The sequence below is a fragment of the Schistocerca americana genome, chromosome 5, assembly GCF_021461395.2.
Source record: "Schistocerca americana isolate TAMUIC-IGC-003095 chromosome 5, iqSchAmer2.1, whole genome shotgun sequence".
NCBI lineage: Eukaryota > Metazoa > Arthropoda > Insecta > Orthoptera > Acrididae > Schistocerca > Schistocerca americana.
In genome coordinates, this window is record NC_060123.1 from 98,686,390 (window position 1) to 98,707,578 (window position 21,189).

The following is a 21,189-nucleotide window of genomic DNA, read 5'->3' on the forward strand; positions in this document are numbered from 1 at the left end:
GGTAACTATGTAATTTTATTATACTGTTTAAATTTCTTCGAAAATCTATCACTTTTCAGCACTCCACTTATGCAGTCCTGTATTTAAAATACCATATTAACAATTTAAATATTTTGATATGTTTATTCTAATAATCTGATATTTTTATCCATAACCATTTATATGTATGCTCAGACATACAGAAACTTTAAGATATTTTGCTATTCTCAACATGATAACATGCATATTTTTGGCCTAATTAAGAAAATTCTAATTTGTATGTGGGCAAAATTTATAGAATTCTGTCCGTAGTGGAATATCTATGGACCTCTTGAGAGGGGAGGGGGGGATGGGCAGTTATAAGCGGATATTCTCATGACTGATAAAGGAAAGAAAGCTTTTTTAATGACTTTTATCAGTGCAACTATCATTTTGTTCTTCAAATCACTGTAACAATGTCTGTAACATGCAAATATCTAAAATTAATAGAGTGGGAAGCAATGTACATGTAAATAATGTTTGATCTGCATTGCTAACTGCCACAACTTGTGTCAGAGCCTGAATGGCCATCCAAACTATTACAAAATACAGAATAGTATGTACTCTAACATAATACTTAGCTTCAAAATATCTACCTGTATGAAAAGTCATTAACTTTCAAGAATTAGAAAGCTTACAAGATGAAGTATTCACAATGTACTTTAAATTTTGTTAAACGTATTGTGACAAGTTATAATCCACACACACAAAATTTAAATTGCATCTTAAATCAAAATTCCAAAACACACTTCATTTTCACAAATGTTGACAGTAAAATCTTATTCAGATTTTTGAAACACTGAATTAACATATAAAACCTAGGATGTCACCATAAGATAAAGGTGGACATTAAAATGTGTTCTTGTATTCAAAGTTGCAAGAAAATGCTGAGCTCAAGTTCCTTGTGCTGTTAAAAATGATAAATATCATTTTTATACTTACTGATCATTACCTAGATGTAGAATAATTATGTGAAAATCATCTAAATCTGCTTTGTTTTTAACAATAATAAAAAACTGTTTTGTTTTTAACATAAATGTGAACTTCCTTTAGTCACCAGTATAAGGAGATCAAAATGTAAACAACATACTGAATCTGAACCAAGTGCATGATGTTTGTCACAAACAAGCCCAAGAGACAGATGCAGTAATGCTACAGAGTGCAGACATATTTTTGTAGAGTTCATGTATGTTGAAATGTTATGCAATATTGGTGCTTACATTGAAATGTTCAGCAGCTTGAATTATATGTGTGCGATTTACTGACTGACTGAATAAACCTAGGAGAGTTTTTAAAACTGAAAGCCAACTTTTTATTTTTGGCAACTATCTATATTATCACAGAACTGAATGTTGGAGATTGCAAACTTGGAAGTTTTCAAGACCAATGAGATCATTAATAGCTAAATTAAGTATCCTGCACATGCTCATTTTTCTGCAAAGTATGGAGTTGGTAGTGCTGGACTCACGTTGGGCATGATAACCCAAGCTAATTCCTTTCAAGATTCCAAGTAAGCTTAAGAGCTTACTGGTATATTCTGAATTCTGAGGCATTTGCATGTTACAAAACTGACCATAAAAAGGGGAACATTGTACATGTTAATAAATATGAAGAGACCAAAAATTGATTGCTGCAGTGCTGCGTACTTTATTTAACAAAATAATTTTTGTCAAATCTCATAACAGTGGGACAGTCCGAGAAAAAATTACATGGGACTTCAGAGGCATAGCTTCAAATCAGTAAACCTATATATACACTACCGCTACTGACTCACACAAAAGCTGTTGCTCTTCATGAGCAGCATCTGAACCTGCTTCATGACAAGACAAAGTTTTCAACTTTCCACTATGTTCTCTATGTCTTATGTATGGATTAAACTACAGTGCTCTTCCAAGACAATATACATTCTCTAAGCACTAACACTCAGCACAGCTACTGAAGGGATTTGGCGATGACCATTGCATTTCTATAATGTGAAAATTAGTATTACTTTCAATCACAAATGTACATTCCGTATGTTACAGAAAACAACTTTAATACTGAAGTCTTGTCCACTATTATATAGCACTTTCAAGTAAAAACCACTTGCCCAAGAAGAGTAAAAAAAGTGAAAGCTTTTTTGTCAAAAAAAAAGAGAAAGCTTCTTTGTCTGTTGTATGTATCATGAGACAAAGTCTGGCTTCAGCTGGCAGAGACTGTGGTTATGAGTGTGTGAGTTACATTTGCATCAGTGTGTGTGTGTGTGTGTGTGTGTGTGTGTGTGTGTGTGTGTGTTGTCTATTTTCAACAAAGGTCTTGTTGGCCAAAAGCTCCCTTTCTGACCATCTTTCTGTTGTGCCTATCTGCGACTCAGCATCTCCACTTATGGTGAGTAGCAACTATCCTTTTCATAATATAGTTACATTCCATCCAAGATTTCTCATTGTTTGATAAGACGAAAGACTTACATAAGTTGCAAAAATAACAAAAAAGTCCAGATACATCACAAACACTACCAGTAGTAATAAATAAGAAATAAGTTTTATTGGATAAAAAAATGTTAATGGCATTACAGTCATGGGAATAAATGAAATCATATGAAGAGGAATATGTGATTTGAAGCTCTGCTTGCCCTTTGTTAACACATTTTCAGTATTGGTCTTTCATATTATCTTTTCACATATAAAATACTGGAGACAAAATATTAGAATCAATTTCATTTTTACTTTCTGAACTCACTGATCACTTTTCTGGTACTGCTACTAAGTTGATCAACCAATGAACACACAGTTCAAACTCGAGCTCATCTCCATTGATGGATCATTTTCACTGCTAAGTTCCTTATTGGAGAGAAGCCTTATTTGTGTCAGGAAGCAATAATGTAACACCAGCAGTCACTGTAAACATAGCATTACTGTAATTAAACTTCTATCTTTCAAGCCGTGCACTACAACATTATTATATACAGCTATGATACTAATCCAGCAAAAAATAATCACTGTGGTGAAGATAAGCTATGCTTTGTAGAAATTTTAGTACCATATGTGAATAGTTAGAAATTACTTTATTTGAGCAGCAAAGTTAGTACAGTGATGCAGAGAAGCAATTAAACAGCCTCTACACAACCCCCTCCCCTGACTTACTCACTCCCTCTCTCTCTCTGTGTCCCCCTCTCTGACAACTGTACCCTAATTTCAAAAGCAAATTATCATGTGTCAACCACAAATTATTGTCCTGCTTCACATCATTAGGCAACTATTTCTGTTATTTGTGTGTATTTTCATACTCTGATTTGGTCGCCATAATGAAGCACATAAGGAGCTCTTCTACAATGATTTCATGCAGTGTTGAGAATGATTCCTCAGGCTCTTGTTATTACGCTGTGATACACTACTGTCTTTCTTTCAATGTGCGTGTGTTGCATACTTTAGAAGAAAGCCATTTGGCTGAAAGCTCACATGTTAGCAGTCTTTCTTGTGCCTGTATGCAGTTTCAGATCTCCTCTATATAATGAGTAGTAGTCTGTTGTGTTGCTGTAATTTTTCGTCCAAGGCTGGTTTGATGTAGCTCACCATGCTACTCTATCCTGTGCAAGCCCTTGCATAACTACTGCAACCTACAATGTGTCCTATCAGATGATCCCTTCTTTTAGTCAAGGTGTGCCACAAATTTCTTGTATCCCCAGTTCTATTCAGTACCTCCTCATTAGTTACATGATACAAACTCTAATCTTCAACATTCTTCTGTAGCACCACACTTCAAAAGATTCTATTATCTTTTTGTCTAAACTGTTTATCATACATATTTCACTTCCAAACAAGGAATGCAGTCCCAACAAATACCTTCAGAAAAGTCTACCTAACACTGAAATCCATATTCAATGTTGATAAATTTGACATTGACAGTCTATATTTTATATCCTCTCTACCTTGGCTGTCATCATTTATTTTGCTGCCCGAATACCAAAACTCATCTACAATTTTAAGTGTCTCATTTCCTAATCTAATTCCCTCAGCATCACCTGATTTAATTCAACTACATTCCAATATCATCCTTTCAAGACAATGTCCGTTGTGTTTAACTGCTCTTCCAAGTCCATTGTTGTCTCCTCCTAAACCTTCGCATCAATTTCAACCACACTGACACACATAAAACATTTCACAAGACACAAATATTTTAAAACATTCACCTGCAACTTGTGTTTTTAGAAAATAAAATATCTGTTCATTTATTATATCTCATACTTAATGCAAGCAGAGAAAAGTGTTAGAAACAACTACCATAAACAATAACTTTCAAAAGAAGATACAAAACACTAAAGGACTGCCAATGAATGATTCATGCTTTAATTATTAATCATAGGAAAACAACTCTTGGAACAAAGAAGATAGTGATAGCATACTGAACAACATTTCAGCCATTATCTTGACAAAGTCTGTATAGTCAATACTGCCTGCTATGTATATAGCCTCTTCTCTCCCAGTATACTTGTACTCTATTATTTGTTATTTACAAGCAATTACAGATTTGCTAGCCCCACATTTAGAATGGGTGTAAGTAATCAATTAAAAGAACTTACCAAGTACCAAAGCAGTTAGCATAGAAAATGGAGCTATGCAATCAGCAGCTAATAAATAAGGAAATGAATAGTTCCCAGTGAAAGTTCCCAGCTGACCAGACAGTGAATTGAGACCCATTGCCATTGTCCTGAAAGAATTAAAAGACATTTTTTATAATAAATAAATAATAAATCTAATTTATCAGTTGAGTGATTTCTATCCTATCTGTTATGATTTAGCTGTGACAACATAAATAGTGATAATATAATTTTTATACAGTGTGATATCATTTTGAATTTGGTAACGAGCTAATTCTGAAAATGACAATCAGCAAAATGAAATTCCTCTGTTTACATTTTATTTACGTTTTGAATAGCAAAGTGTGTTCTAATTTTCATTCTAATTTTTTGTTGCACTTATAACATGTGGAATTTCCTGATGAGGCAACAGTTTGTTGCGAAAGCTTGAATTTTGTGTGTATGTTTGTGTTTGTTTGTGTGTCTATCGACCTGCCAGCGCTTTCGTTCGGTAAGTCATCTCATCTTTGTTTTAGGGTAACATTCCACATAGGAAAAATATATCTAAAGACAAAGATGATGTGACTTACCAAATGAAAGTGCTGGCAGGTCGACAGACACACAAACAAACACAAACATACACACAAAATTCAAGCTTTCGCAACAAACTGTTCCCTCATCAGGAAAGAGGGAAGGAAAGACGAAAGGATGTGGGTTTTAAGGGAGAGGGTAAGGAGTCATTCCAATCCCGGGAGCGGAAAGACTTACCTTAGGGGGGAAAAAAAGGACGGGTATACACTCGCACACACACACATATCCATCCACACATATACAGACACAAGTGGTAGTGGTGGGGGTTACAGACAGATGCTATAGGGGAAACACCAAGAGCTGGAGGAGAAGTGCCATTCCAAACTGAGGCTCACATTTTTAGTAAACATTGAGTGGAGCCCCTCCACACCCACACTTACATACTGAAATTCAGAACAATCTGTCACCTCTGCTTTGATTAGTATCTGAAAAGAATTCCAATGAAAATGCAGCAGTTTGTTTGCACTTGGTTTGTTAACCATTTGTAACTTTCAGCGAAGTCCCATGAGTGGTGTATTTTGAGTAAAACCTACTCACTTTTCTTGTTTCCATGTTAAAATTTGCTTCTTTTGACAAAATACAGCAGAGTTTACAAAATGTCACCTCACTGCCTTGTTGTGGAGACACAATTGCAAGAAAAATCTGAAATAGAAGTTTATTAAGTGAAGAATTGAGGAAACGTATGGTCAGTAGCTTCTGACAAAGTTCATCCTCAGTACAAACATATTTGTAATGTCTTCAATTGTATTGTTCCCAAACACATAGCATTTCTCATTTCACCATCAATTGATGGCACCGAAAAATTAAATTCTTTCATTAAGAAAGTCTTTGACCAAAGGAGGCTGCAGGGTAATAATGGAAGCCGGAAAAGGAGAACATAGATAGCTGTCAGTAGAAGTGTAGTGGTGACTAAACGTGGAATAGGAGTAATCAAAAGTGCACGAAAGAGGAAGATGAGAGACTAGAATGGATGTACAAGGTTAGATAATCAGGTGAATGGGCTGAAAAATGGCACAAGAAGATATTGGCTCTGTGAACGGGAAGTGGTGGCTGACTGAGAACAGAGATTGTGTTCTCATCTGGACAGTTCATGGAAATGATGATTGGGGGGAGGAACTGGCTGGGAGACAGATTCAATTTACAAGTTTTGAAGCAACCACTGAAGGCATTTCTGATGGTGTGGGCTGCATGTTCAGCAACTGTGATCAAATTTGCTTTTAGATAGTTTGGTAATGTCCATTCATATTAGCAGACAATTTGATAGTTATCATACTTACATATTTTGTCAGTATAAAATATCATGTAGATTCTCAAAATCCACTTGACATAATCTTTCTCAAGAACATCTGATCAATGGTATAAATAGATGGCAGCTGACTTTACACATGTTGCACTGATACCAGTCAGGACTATTGATAGATGGGGTTTCTTTAGGCATGATTTACAGCTAAACAGGACTGGAAAGGGAAGATTGTTATAGCTAGTTCAGAAAGTTAATCCAGACAACAGTTTCCACTGTATAAAGTGTGCCCCCGTTAATTTAAAAGCTTCTGCATCCAACACTCACAAGATATATTCTGACAAGCTAAAATTAATATTTACTGGATGTCATTAAAAAAAGCTCTGACTGGAGGAATTCTTCAGATGGCGGGATATTGTGCATTTATGTAAGAAAAGGCAAATAGTTTAAACTGGGGCTTGACTTAGTTAGTGAAGACAAATACTTTTGAAATATCAGCTATTGAAGTAACAGGACTTAACATCAACAGAAAAGTAATTATTTTTATGGTTGTGACTCACCAGTGGTAGAGTGGACACTTTTTTTAACAAATTAACAGGAGTTCTAGATACAGTCTCATCCATAAAATTGACATAATTTTGTATGGGGACAAACACAAATATCACAGATGAGATCAGTAGCACTCTCATAACCATCATCCGTGGTTTTATAGAATTCAACATTGCAACAAGTGTAATTACAACTACAGCATCAACAATCAACTTTCCCGATAGTGTTAGCCATGGGGGAAAATATCTCTTTGTTGATGTCAGCGGCATTATAGTTACTGGGAAAAAAGAGAGAGAGGGAGAGAGAGAACTCCTTGCAGTGAAAGCAAATGAAAACCCTAATGAAGTTTACAGTTGGTCAATATGCACTAAAGCTACACTGAGCATAAGAAAAACAAATGCAACAAATTTCAGACTGAAGAGGGAAAATGCCACTGTTAAATTAAATGTATATGGTACCTCTATAGACTGCAATGTAGGAATGAATATCGATTCTCAGATGAAGTAGTCTGAACTCAAAAAAATACTAGCTAAAACATTTAACAGCCTAGAGTGCATAAATATTTTTTTACTTAACACAATCAGTTTTGACAGGCCTTGCTGTCATCTTCAGGTCTTAAAAAATCGTTTTGTTGTGAAACGTGTTCATTTTACATTGAACCTTGTAACCTCACCATTCTTATTCGGCCTACTGGACTGTGATACAACTGACCATGATTGCATATGCCTAATAAAATTTCACAGTGAGTAAGGCTATCATTACCAAAGGAAAATAACACCAGTTAGTTGGAGGAAAGTGTACAACAGATCCTTCTGAAGGAAGAATCTATTCTAAACCTAATCTAAATACAGATGATAATTTTGAAATGGGTGTAATATACTGCAATCATTCACAAACCACACAGGGGTGAAAAGTGTACCACGTAATATTTACTACAAAAATTACTGATAATACAAAGAAAATACTGATAAGCTAGAAACGGGATAATTAAACAGTCACCAGCCCACTAGGGGAATGATCTCCAGAATCTTAAGAAAGGTAATGACAAAGAAATTTAAGCAATAATCACTGGCATGGCAACAGAAGGTTGTCACGCTTTTCCACAGCACAACAGTTCATGAAAAAATAAATGAATCAGAAAGCACTGTGTTTGCAGTTACTTATTCTGAAATACTAAATTTTGAAAGTAAAATTAAATGGAGTTACTGGTTAAATAAATGTAACTAAAACTTTTGAAAAATCCAGGATGAAATGTAACAATACTATGAAAAGGAAAGTTGCTACTCATCATATAACAGAGATGCTGAGTCACAGATAGGCACAACAAGAAGACTGTCACAAATAACAGTCTTTTTGTTGTGCCAATCTGCAACTCAGCATCTCCGCTATATGGTGAGTAGCAACTTTCCTTTTCATAACTAAAACTTTGTTGTGTAAAAAAAATTACTTTTAGTAACCTCAGTGCAATGTAATCCAAATTTTAGAAAAAGGCAAGCAGTTTACTTTCTATACGTTTTAACTATTATTATTATTAACTGTTATTATTCAAATTAGTAATACTTTGTGAAGAAATGTCACTGAGTTATGCCTATGTAAGTTTATAACTTTTCACTTAACAGTCTTACGATGTTGTAACTGTACAGATGATGATGAATGTAGCTGACAACAATGCTGAGTTGCCGCTGGTGCTGCTGCTGCTGTTAGATGAGAATTCCAAGTCATTCCCAGAGCCATGGATAATTATGGGGCAGGGAATAGTTAGAATTGCAGCTTCCTCCACCTGTCCACACCTACCGTGCTCTCAATACTCTCGGGGGTTAACGAACTAGGTGCGCCCACACAGGTGCGATCACAGCTGCATCACAGATCTGCGGGAGTGCTCAATAAACACTTCACCACTCTTTCATGACTCAAGCTGCTCTACCTCCTCTCTGCTCGCAACACTCGACAGAGACTCTCCCTGTTGTTGTTGTTGTTGTTGTTGTTGTGGTCTCCACTCCTGAGAATGGTTTGATGCAGCTCTCCATGCTACTCTATCCTGTGCAAGTTTCTTCATCTCCCAGTACCTACTGCACCCTACATCCTTCTGAATCTGCTTAGTGTATTCATCTCTTGGTCTCCCTCTACGATTTTTACCCTCCACACTGCCCCCCAATACTAAATTGGTGATCCCTTGATGTCTCAGAACATATCCTACCAATCAATCCCTTCTTCTAGTCAAGTTGTGCCACAAGCTCCTCTTCTCCCCAATTCTATTCAGTACCTCCTCATTAGTCATGTGATCTACCCATCTAATCTTCAGCATTCTTCTGTAGCACCACATTTCGAAAGCTTCTATTCTCTTCTTGTCTAAACTATTTACTGTCCACATTTCACTTCCATACATGGCTACACTCCATACAAATACTTTCAGAAACGACTTCCTGACATTTAAATCTATACTCAATGTTAACAACTTTTTCTTCTTCAGAAACACTTTCCTTGCCATTGCCAGTCTACATTTTATATCCTCTCTACTCTCCCTAAGCAAAGATAAACAATGACACAGCTTCTGGCATTTCGTTGTTGCTATCGATATATTTAAATAAAGTTCCCCTGGCTATTACCCAGCACTTTACAATATTTTCATTATATTTACAATGAATTATATAGAGTCAGAAATAAGTACACTATTACATCAGTTATGTATTAAATACAGTTTCTGTAATAAGGTTTACAGATTCAGAATCAGAAATACAGTACAAGTTATCAACAGATATTAAATGGCAAAAAATTTTGAATGGTGCAGAAGGTGTTTTATCTGCTTTATTGAGTTACAACCTTACAACAAATTGGCATGTGGGTATTCTGAAAATGAGAAAATTCAATCACAAAAATACTTAAAAACAGAGCATTATCAGCATTTTATGCCCTTGGTGTTCTGTCATCAGCGCCTTTCAGTTTCATACTATTCATCTATGTACTTAATTGTTAACTATGGAATTTTTCCTGGGGAACAAATCTGCTGTATCCAACAAAGCTGCCAATATGGTGAGTGACATCAGTGTTATCACTGTCACCACTACTCAACTTCAAATGTAGCACCCCCTCAAGATATCACATGATCAAGCCACCATAGGTCATAGAATGCATAATAATGATATTCCACCAGAGCTGCTTTTTTACACATATTTTTTATTTATTGTTGCGAGTTTTAAACATGGCTTATTTTCAAGTGGTGCCTACCACTTGAAAATGAGTCATGCTCGAAAGCAGTAGCATTAAATAAAAACAAATATATAAAAAAGCAACACTGTCCTCCAGACTTAGGCCACAAACAGCTCTCCCATGCAATTTCCCCTCACACCCCCTAGAACCAGCCGCAAAGGAGTGCCCCTTTCATTGCCCAGTACCGCCCAGGATGGAACAACTGAACCACATCCCTTGCCAAGTCTTTGATTACCCTTCATCATGCCCTGAAAAAGGGGATATCCTACCCGAGATCTTTCACGCCCCTCCTAAAGTGATGTTCCATCACCCACCCAACCACCACAACATCCTAGTCCACCCCTATACCATTCCTAATTCCAACTCCTGCCCAATCCACCCACCTATCACTTCCTGTTCCAGTCCTGTCACAGGTTATCCTGTCACATCAGGGGCCAGTCGTGTCATTTACCAGCTCTGCTGCAACTTCTGCACAGCTTTTTATATTGGTACGGTTACCAACAAGCTGTCCACCAGGATTAACGGCCACTATCAAAATGTGCGAAGAGCAAAATGGACCACTCTGTGCACTGCATGCATCTGAGCATAACATACTTGATTTCAATGGCTGCTTCACTACCCAACTCATCTGGATCCTCCCCTCTACAACCAGCTTTTCTGGACTGTGCTGATTGGAGTTATCCTTACAATACATTCTCTACTCCTGTAATTATCCTGGCCTCAATCTACAGTAACATACTATCCCCACGCACTCCATCCTACAGTTTCCACCCCTTTGTCCTATCACTGCCTCCCCATTCTCATTTCCCAACCTCTTTGTTTGCCACCCTCTGCCAACATAACCACCCATCTTTCCCTGCTCCTCTCCTTTTCACTCCCTTATGTCACTGCCTCCTTGCCACACCACCTCTTATTACCTTGTCTGTTGGCACTCTAAGTTCCCACACACTCTGCCAGACAGTGTTCCTTTGCCCCCACCCACACACAAACACTACTATCCCTTCCCTTCCAGATTACTGCTGCCATCCCACAGGATAGCTGCATTCTGGCCTGAGCTGGTGGAGTTAATGGTCATGTGTACGTGAGGTGTGCTTGCTTATGTGTATGAATGGTATGTGCTTCTCTGTTTCTCTTTTGCTGATGAAGGCTTTGGCTGAAAGCTTGTGTAAGTGTCTTTTAATTGTGCTGCCTGCAACTTAATGTGTCTTATTTATGGTAAGTAGTGAGTCATGGCAGGGTTGCTGGCATCGTCTTTCAAATTCCTTGCACCTCTAGCTGGATTTGTTGTGTGAAGTCCCCTGGTTTGAGGCCACTAAAATCTTTGCTCCAGGTCATTGATGGGGGCGGAGCATGTTGTAGCATCAATAGTTGGGGAGTGGTAAACGAGTGAGGAGGACAGTGTGAGAAGTCTGCCCAGCAAGTACATCTACATCTACATCTAAATCTACATCCATATTCTGCAAGCAGCCTGTAACAAGCTACTAAGTGTCTCTCCTGCAGAGTCTTCCACTGGAGTTTATCTATCATCTCCGTAATGCTTTCACGATTACTAAATGATCCTGTAACGAAGTGCGCTGCTCTCCATTGGATCTTCTCTATCTATTCTATCAACCCTACCTGGTACGGATCCCACACTGGTGAGCAATATTCAAGCAGTGGGCAAACAAGTGTACTGTAACCTACTTTCTTTGTTTTCAGATTGCATTTCCTTAGGATTCTTCCAATGAATCTCAGTCTGGCATCTGCTTTACTGACTATAAACTTTATATGATCATTCCATTTTAAATCACTCCTAATGCGTACTCCCAGACAATTTATGGAATCAACTGCTTCCAGCTGCTGACCTGCTATATTGTAGCTAAATGATAATGGATATTTCTTTCTATGTATTCGCAGCACATTACACTTGTCTACATTGAGATTCAATTGCCATTCCCTGCACCATGCATCAATTTGTTGCAGATCCTCCTGCATTTCAGTACAGTTTTCCAATGTTACAAACTCTCGATATACTACAGCATCATTTGCAAAAAGCCTCAGTGAACTTCTGATGTCATCCACAAGGTCATTTATGTATATTGTGAATAGCGATGGTCCTATGACACTACCCTGTGGCACACCCGAAATCACTCTCACTTCGGAAGACTTCTCTGCATTGAGAATGACATGTTGCGTTCTGTTATCTAGGAACTCTTCAATCCAATCACACAATTGGTCTGATAGTCCATATGTTCTTACTTTGTTCATTAAACGACTGTGGGGAACTGTATCGAACGCCTTGCGGAAGTCAAGAAACACGGCATGTACCTGGGAACCCGTGTCTATGGCCCTCTGAGTCTCGTGGGTGAATAGCGTGAGCTGGGTTTCACACGATCGTCTTTTTTGAAATCCATGCTGATTGCTACAGAGAAGACTTCTAGTCTCCAGAAAAGTCATTATACTGGAACATAATACATGTTACAAAATTCTACAACTGATCGACGTTAGAGATAGAGGTCTATAGTCCTGCACATCTGTTCGACATCCCTTCTTGAAAATGGGGATGACCTGTGCCCTTTTCCAATCCTTTGGAATGCTACACTCTTCTAGAGACCTACGGTACACTGCTGCAAGAAGGGGGGGAAGTTCCTTAGAGACCTACGGTACACTGCTGCAAGAAGGGGGGCAAGTTCCTTCGCTTACTTTGTGTAAATTCAAACTGGTATCCCATCAGGTTCAACAGCCTTTCCTCTTTTGAACGATTTTAATTGTTTCTGTATCCCTCTGTCAGCTATTTCCATATCTACCATTTTGTCATCTGTGCAACAATCTAGAAAAGGAACTACAGTGCAGTCTTCCTCTGTGAAACAGCTTTGGAAAAAGACACTTAGTATTTCGGCATTTAGTCTGTCATCCTCTGTTTCAGTACCATTTTGGTCACAGAGTGTCTGGACATTTGTTTTGATCCACATACCGCTTTGACATAAGACCAAAATTTCTTAGGATATTCTGCCAAGTCAGTACACAGAACTTTACTTTCTAATTCATTGAATGCCTCTCGCATAGCCCTCCTCACACTACATTTCGCTTTGCGTAATTTTTGTTTGTCTGCAAGACTTTGACTATGTTTATATTTGCTGTGAAGTTCCCTTTGCTTCCGCAGCAATTTTCTAGCTTGGTTGTTGTACCACGGTGGCTCTTTTCCATCTCTTACGATCTTGCTTGGCACATACTCATCTAATGCATATTGTACGATGCTTTTGAACTTTGTCCGTGATCCTCAACAATATTTGAACTTGAGACAAAACTTTTGTGTTGAGCCATCAAGTACTCTGAAATCTGGTTTTTGTCACTTTTGCTAAACAGAAAAATCTTCCTACCTTTTTAAATATTTCTATTTACAGCTGAAATCATTGATGCAATAACCACTTTATGATCGCTGATTCCCTGTACTGCATTAACTGTTTCAAATAGTTCGGGTCTGTTTGTCACCAGAAGGTCTAATATGTTATTGCCATAAGTCAGTTCTCTGTTTAACTGCTCAAGGTAGTTTGCAGATAATGCATTTAAAAAAATTTCACTGGATTCTTTGTCCCTGCCACCCGTTATAAACGTTTGAGTCTCCCAGTCTATATCCGACAAATTAAAATCTCCACCCAGAACTATAATATGGTCGGGAAAAATACTCGAAATGTATTCCAAATTTTCCTTCAGGTGCTCTGCCACAACAACTGCTGAGACAGGGGGCCTATAGAGACATCCAAATACCATGTTTGAGCCTGTTTTAACCTTGATCTTCACCCAAGGAGTGGACTTGCACAAGCATCTTGGGCACAGAGTCCAGCAAGTTGTTGTTGGCCTATTTGTGGGCCAACTTGAATCCATGGCTGACTTCAAGTTCCATCTTCCTGTATAGCCTGGCTAGCCAGCTGTGGGACATGGCACAACAATGAGAGAGTTGAAACCAGATTCGCTGTGCTGAATTCTGGATCCCCCTATGGAACCGGTAAGCTTCAGCTTTTATTCATGAACTTCAGTTAAGTTTTGGATTTTGAGGTCTTAACTGCTATTTTTTTATTGATACCTATAAGGCTGTTGTGGTCACTGTGATTTCTTAGCTGATCTATTTCACCACCAGTTATTTCCTTGAATTGTGGCTGTTGTTTGCTTTTCCTGAGTCGATACGGGCCTTGGTTGTTAACAGGATTTCTTAAATTGTGCAAGCCGATGGAGTTTCCTGTGACGGAGTGATAACATGTATCCTGAAATATAACAAAAACAGACATTTTGCTATGTATGTACATCTACATCTACATCTATATGACTACTCTGCAATTCACATTTAAAAGCTTGGCAGAGGGTTCATCGAACCACAATCATACTATCTCTCTACCATTCCACTCTCGAATCACACGTGGGAAAAACGAACACCTAAACCTTTCTGTTCGAGCTCTGATTTCTCTTATTTTATTTTGATGATCATTCTTACCTATGTAGGTTGGGTTCAACAAAATATTTTCACATTCGTAAGAGAAAGTTGATGACTGAAATTTCGTAAATAGATCTCGCCGCGACGAAAAACATCTTTGCATTAATGACTTCCATCCCAACTCGCGTATCATATCTGCCACACTCTCTCCCCTATTACGTGATAATACAAAACGAGCTGCCCTTTTTTGCACCCTTTCGATGTCCTCTGTCAATCCCACCTGGTAAGGATCCCACACCGCGCAGCAATATTCTAACAGAAGACGAACGAGTGTGGTGTAAGCTGTCTCTTTAGTGGACTTGTTGCATCTTCTGTGTCCTGCCAATGAAACACAACCTTTGGCTCACCTTCCCCACAATATTATCTATGTGGTCTTTCCAACTGAAGTTTTTCATCATTTGAACACCCAGGTACTTAGTTGAATTGACAGCCTTGAGAATTGTAGTATTTATTGAGTAATCGAATTCCAACGGATTTCTTTTGGAACTCATGTGGATCACCTTACACTTTTCGTTATTTAGCGTCAACTGTCACCTGCCACACCATACAGCAATCTTTTGTAAATTGCTTTGCAACTGATACTGGTCTTCGGATGACCTTACTAGATGGTAAATTACAGCATAATCTGTGAACAACCTAAGAGAACTGCTCAGATTGTCACCCAGGTCATTTATATAGATCAGGAACAGCAGAGGTCCCAGGACGCTTCCCTGGGGAACACCTGATATCACTTCAGTTTTACTCGATGATTTGCTGTCTACTACTACGAACTGCGACCTTCCTGACAGGAAATCACGAATCCAGTTGCACAACTGAGACGATACCCAATAGGCCCACAGCTTGATTAGAAGTTGCTTGTGAGGAACGGTGTCAAAAGCTTTCCGGAAATCCATAAATACGGAATAAACCTGAGATCCCCTGTCGATAGTGGCCATTACTTCGTGCGAATAAAGAGCTAGCTGGGTTGCACAAGAACGATGTTTTCTGAAACCATGCTGATTACATATCAATAGATTGTTCCCTTCGAGGTGATTCATAATGTTTGAATACAGTATATGCTCCAAAACCCTACTGCAAACCGACGTCAATGATATAGGTCTGTAGTTCGATGGATTACTCCTACTACCCTTCTTAAACACTGGTGCGACCTGCGCAATTTTCCAATCTGTAGGTACAGATCTATCGGTGAGTGAGCAGTTGCATATGATTGCTAAGTAGGGAGCTATTGTATCAGCGTAATCTGAAAGGAACCTAATCGGTATACAATCTGGACCTGAAGACTTGCCCCTATCAAGCGATTTGAGTTGCTTCGCAACCCCTAAGGTATCTACTTCTAAGAAACTCATGCTAGCAGCTGTTTGTGTTTCAAATTCTGGAATATTCCATTCATCTTCTCTGGTGAAGGAATTTCGGAAAACTGTGTTCAATAACTCCGCTTTAGCGGCACAGTCGTCGGTAACAGTACCATCGGCACTGCGCAGTGAAGGTATTGACTGCGTCTTGCTGCTTGTGTACTTTACATACGACCAGAATTTCTTCAGATTTTCTACCAAATTTCGAGACAATGTTTCGTTGTGGAACCTATTAAAGGCATCTCGCATTGAAGTCCGTGCCAAATTTCTGTAAATTTTAGCCAATCTTCGGGATTTCGCGTTCTGCTGAACTTTGCATGCTTTTTCCATTGCCTCTGCAACAGCGTTCGTACCTGTTTTGTGTACCATGGGGATCAGTTCCATCTCTTACCAATTTATGAGGTATGAATCTCTCAATTGCTGTTGCTACTATATCTTTGAATTTGAGCCACATCTCGTCTACATTTGCATAGTCAGTTCGGAAGGAATGGAGATTGTCTCTTAGGAAGACTTCTAGTGACACTTTATCCGCTTTTTTAAATAAAATTATTTTGCATTTGTTTCTCGTGGATTTGGAAGAAACGGTATTGAGCCTAGCTACAATGACCTTGTGATCACTAATCCCTGTATCAGTCATGCTGCTCTCTATTAGCTCTGGATTGTTTGTGGCTAAGAGGTCAAGTGTGTTTTCGCAACCATTTACAATTAGCGTGGGTTCGTGGACTAACTTCTCGAAATAATTTTCGGAGAAAGCATTTAGGACAATCTAGGAAGGTGTTTTCTGCCTACCACCGGTTTTGAACTAGTGTTTTTGCCAACATATTGAGGGAAAGTTGAAGTCCCCACCAACTATAACCGTATGGGTGGGGTATTTATTTGTTACGAGACTCAAATTTTCTCTGCACTGTTCAGCAACTATATCATCAGAGTCTGGGGGTCGGTAGAAGGAGCCAACTATGAACTTAGTTCGGCTGTTAAGTATAACCTCCACTTATACCAATTCGCACGGAGTATCTACTTCGACTTCACTACAAGATAAACCACTACTGACAGACACAAACACTCCACCACCAATTCTGCCTAATCTATCTTTCCTGAACACCGTCTGAGACTTAGTAAAAATTTCTGCAGAACTTCTGAGTTTAAACACTTCCACTGGCTTCCAAACTCCCCAGACATGAACATTAGAACATTATTGATCATATCTGGGATGCCTTGGAACGTGCTGTTCAGAAGAGATCTCCCTCCCCTCGTACTCTTATGGACTTATTCCTAGGACTAAATGTGGACAACAACTTGAACTGGAGTACACATATTGAGTTCCTATCAAATAAACGAAGCAGCTTTGCATTTGCAATGCAAATACTAGCAAACTCCACTGACATGAGTACACAAAAAATAGCATATCATAGTTATTTTGAATCTTTCATTAGGTATGGTATCATTTTCTGGGGAAATTCAAGTAGTGTATCTCAAATACTGAAACTGCAAAAGAAAATTATAAGATACATGTGTAGTGCACAACAAACAGAATCTTGTCGCCCATTATTTCGGAACCTGTAAATCCTAACAGTTCCCTCCATATACATTTATGAAATTATAATCTTTGTACACAGCAGACAAAAATTATTTGACGAAAATCATTTTAACCACACATACAACACAAGAAATAAAAATAATTTTATGTTACCCACACACCATTTGAAATTATATGCACGAACTCCACAGTATATGGGGATAACAATATATAACAAGCTAATGGGCAAAAATATATTTAATATGAAGCCAGAGAGTCTAAAAATAAGGCTACAGCAGATTCTGTGGGATAAATGCTACTATTCAGTAGAAGAACTCATAGAGGATGACATGATAATTTGAGCAAGGGGTAATTAATTGTTAGTCTTTTATTGTATGTGTAACAAAATTGTATTATTATTATGGTACCATTTGTTAAAATCAGTTGTTGTAATTAATTGTTAGTTTTTTTAATGTATGTGTATTTTTATATTGTATTATTGTTATGGTACCATTTGTTCAAAATCAGGTGTTGTATGTATATGATCAAACTTTACCAAAATGTTGACGTGTCTCCTGTACCTGGATCAAATGATTTAGATTATGTACGTTATGGGACTAATAAACTACAATTCACAATTCACATCTATGATGTGGCTGGACCCCTCATCATCAGGCAGTACCTAGATAGTAGGGGTTTGAGCCAACCTCCCTGTCAAACATCTTCGAACACCAGATAAGTGTCTTTCTCTTGTAGTACATCCAGTGCCGGTTTTGAGATACCTTCAGGCATTGCAGACGTCATCGCTCTATTAATTATATTGGCTTAGGAGGTGCCTGGGTCTCAAAATTTGCAATTGCTGAGGCTATGTAATTGGGTTTGACAGCCTAGTTTTCTTTTGGGCATTTCGCCGTTGTTGTAGAGGCAATATCTTGCAGTGACACAGGTATACCATTTGGCAAGTTATTGCTGCTTTCACATAATTAACCCTGCTGTGTTAATATTTCTTTTGCCAGTCTGTACCCAATGAAAAGGGCCTTGGGAGGCGGTCCTCTCATTGTAACCTTTTTTGGCCTTCCTATTAGGTGTAGCCTTGTGCTCCTTGTGTATAAGCATTCTGGTGCACCCCTTGTGCAGAGGCAATTCAAACTCTTGGTTACTTAACTGAAGTAGTTATTTATGAAGGCCTACCTGTTTTCTATTTGTTCTTACTTAACTGAAGCTGTTATTAAAGAAGGCCTGTTTGTTCATTTCACTTAACTGAACTGCTATCATTGAAGGCCTGCCTGTTCCCTTTTGATTAAATTAAGAGCTATTTCATAATTTGGTTTAGCTGAAACTCTTATTAATCAAGGCCTACCTGTTATATTGCCCTATTATTGGGATTGTTATCTTACCTCTAATCTGTGTTGTAATTAACTGAAATTGTGATTGCCAAAGGCCTACTTGTTTCAGAGGTATTTATGTCAATAAGACAGTAACAGGAAATGACATAGGATGGTACCTGGGTCCTAACCTTTTGCTTTGCATCCTTTTATCCATAGTTGTAGGTTTTAAGTGTTTTTATTTTCCTACATTGTTGATATTCCTACATGGGATTTCAGTTGTTCAACTCATACTTTTCTCATCTGACGTAATAAATAAATAAATGCCGCATGACTAGGGCCTCCCGACTGGTAGACCATTCGTCAAGTGCAAGTCTTTTGATTTGACACCACTTCGGCGACTTGCACGTCAATGGGGATGAAATGATGATGATTAGGACAACACAACACCCAGTCCCTGAGCGGAGAAAATCTCCAATCCTGCCGGGAATCGAACCTGAGCCCTTACGATTGACATGCTGTCGCGCTGACCACTCAGCTACCAGGGGCGGACATCTGACGTAATGAAAGCCATGGATCAAGACAATCAGGCAGTGACAGTATTACTCAACTTCTGCAAATAAATGGCGTAGCACTATGCCAGCATTTCTAACAAAAACAATATATGTAAAGTGTTTGTTGTTATGGTTGTCAGTCCAATGCAGCTCTCTATACTAGTCTATCCCATACAAGCCACTTAACCTCTGAATTACTACTGGAACTTACTTACATAAATTTGAAAATGCTTACTGTAGTCAGACCTTGCTCTCAATCTACAATTATTATACCCCAAACTTTCCTCCATTGCCTTAGGGTGCCTCCTATCAACCAAACTTTTCTTTCAGTCAAGTTGTGCCACAAATTTCTTATCTCTCCAGTTTGATTCAGTAACTCATCAGTACTTAGTTGAAAAGAAAAAATGATTAATCTCAGAATTCTTCTGCAACAGCTCATCTTAAAAGCTTCTATTCTCCTCTCTACACCATTTATCATCCACATTTATGGACATGTGTGATGTGTGGTTAACTGAAAACTCACTTTGCCAGATTGATTATCACGTAGCAATACTCAAGGCACTGGAAAACTTCTGCTAAGTGCTGATGGTTGTGTTCTTCAACAGCTGAGAAGGCCTGATTGTTGTCAAAGTGGGTTAAACAAAATTAGAGTCATCAAGCAATCTGTGTCCTTACAATGCAATCATTTGCAAAAAACATGGCAAATGGTGCATCCCACAGTACCAGCTATTGGGGCTTTTTCCTATACCATTCACATGTGGAGCATAAGAATATTTGCTTAAATGGCTCTGTGCATGCTGTAATCAGTCTAATCATCTCTCACACTCTTTATGGGACAATATTATGAGAAGGGAAGTTGCTACTCACCATATAGCAGAGATACTAAGTCGCAGATAGGCACAACAAAAAGACACTCACAATTGTAGCTTTCAGCCATTAAGGCCTTCATCAAAAACAGATGCGCATATGCACACCCACTCTCTCTCTCTCTCTCTCTCTCTCTCTCTCTCTCTCTCTCTCTCTCTCTCTCTCTCTCTCTCTCACACACACACAAACACACACACACACACACACACACACACACACAATCACACACATGCCAACATAACTCACACACGACTCAGGCAGCTGAAAACACACTGCGAGCAGCAGCATCAGTGCATGATGGGAGTGGCGACTGGGTAGCTGTAAGGAGGAGGCTGGGGCAGGGAGGGGGAGGCACAATATGGTGGGCATGGCGAACAGTCAAGTGCTGCAGGTTAGACGGAGAGCAGGGGAGAGGTGTGTGTGTGTGTGTGTGTGTGTGTGTGTGTGTGTGTGTGTGTGTGTGTGTGTGTGTGTGTGTGTGTGCGGGGTGGAGGGGGGGGGGGGGTAGTGGAAAAGCAATGAAATAAAAAGACTGGGTATGGTTGTGGAATGACGGCTGTGTAGCACTGGAATGGGTGCAGGGATGGGGCTGGATGGGTGAGGACAGTGACTAACGAAGGTTGAGGCGAGGAGGGTTACAGGAACGTAGGATGTATTGCAGGGAAAGTTCCCACCTGTGCAATTCATAAAAGCTGGTGTTGGTGGGAGGGATCCATATGGCACAAGCTAAGAAGCAGTCATTGAAATGAAGGATATCATGTTTGGCAGCATGTTTGGTAACAGGGTGTCCCACATATTTCTTGGCCACAGTTTGTTGGTGGCCATTCATGTGGACAGACAGCTTGTTGGTTGTCATACACACACAGAATGCAACACAGAGGTCACAGCATGTAGACCACATGACTGGTTTCACGGGTAGCCCTGCCTTTGAGGGGAAAGGTGAAGTT

At 38.8% G+C, this 21,189-nt stretch overlaps 1 protein-coding gene across 1 annotated transcript in view; it reads right to left on the reverse strand.

Moving 5' to 3' along the window:
* Positions 1–2,516: 2,516 nt before the first annotated feature.
* The window catches only part of LOC124616219 (synaptic vesicle glycoprotein 2B-like), a 277,727-nt gene continuing 259,054 nt past the window's right edge, over positions 2,517–21,189 (reverse strand). Inside the window, exons 11-12 of the mRNA XM_047144521.1 lie at positions 4,577–4,704; positions 2,517–2,894 (exon numbers count right to left, since the gene is read on the reverse strand). Of these exons, the coding sequence (XP_047000477.1) occupies positions 2,839–2,894; positions 4,577–4,704 (184 nt within the window). The 3' untranslated portion in view covers positions 2,517–2,838. The remainder of the gene's footprint in view (positions 2,895–4,576; positions 4,705–21,189) is intronic.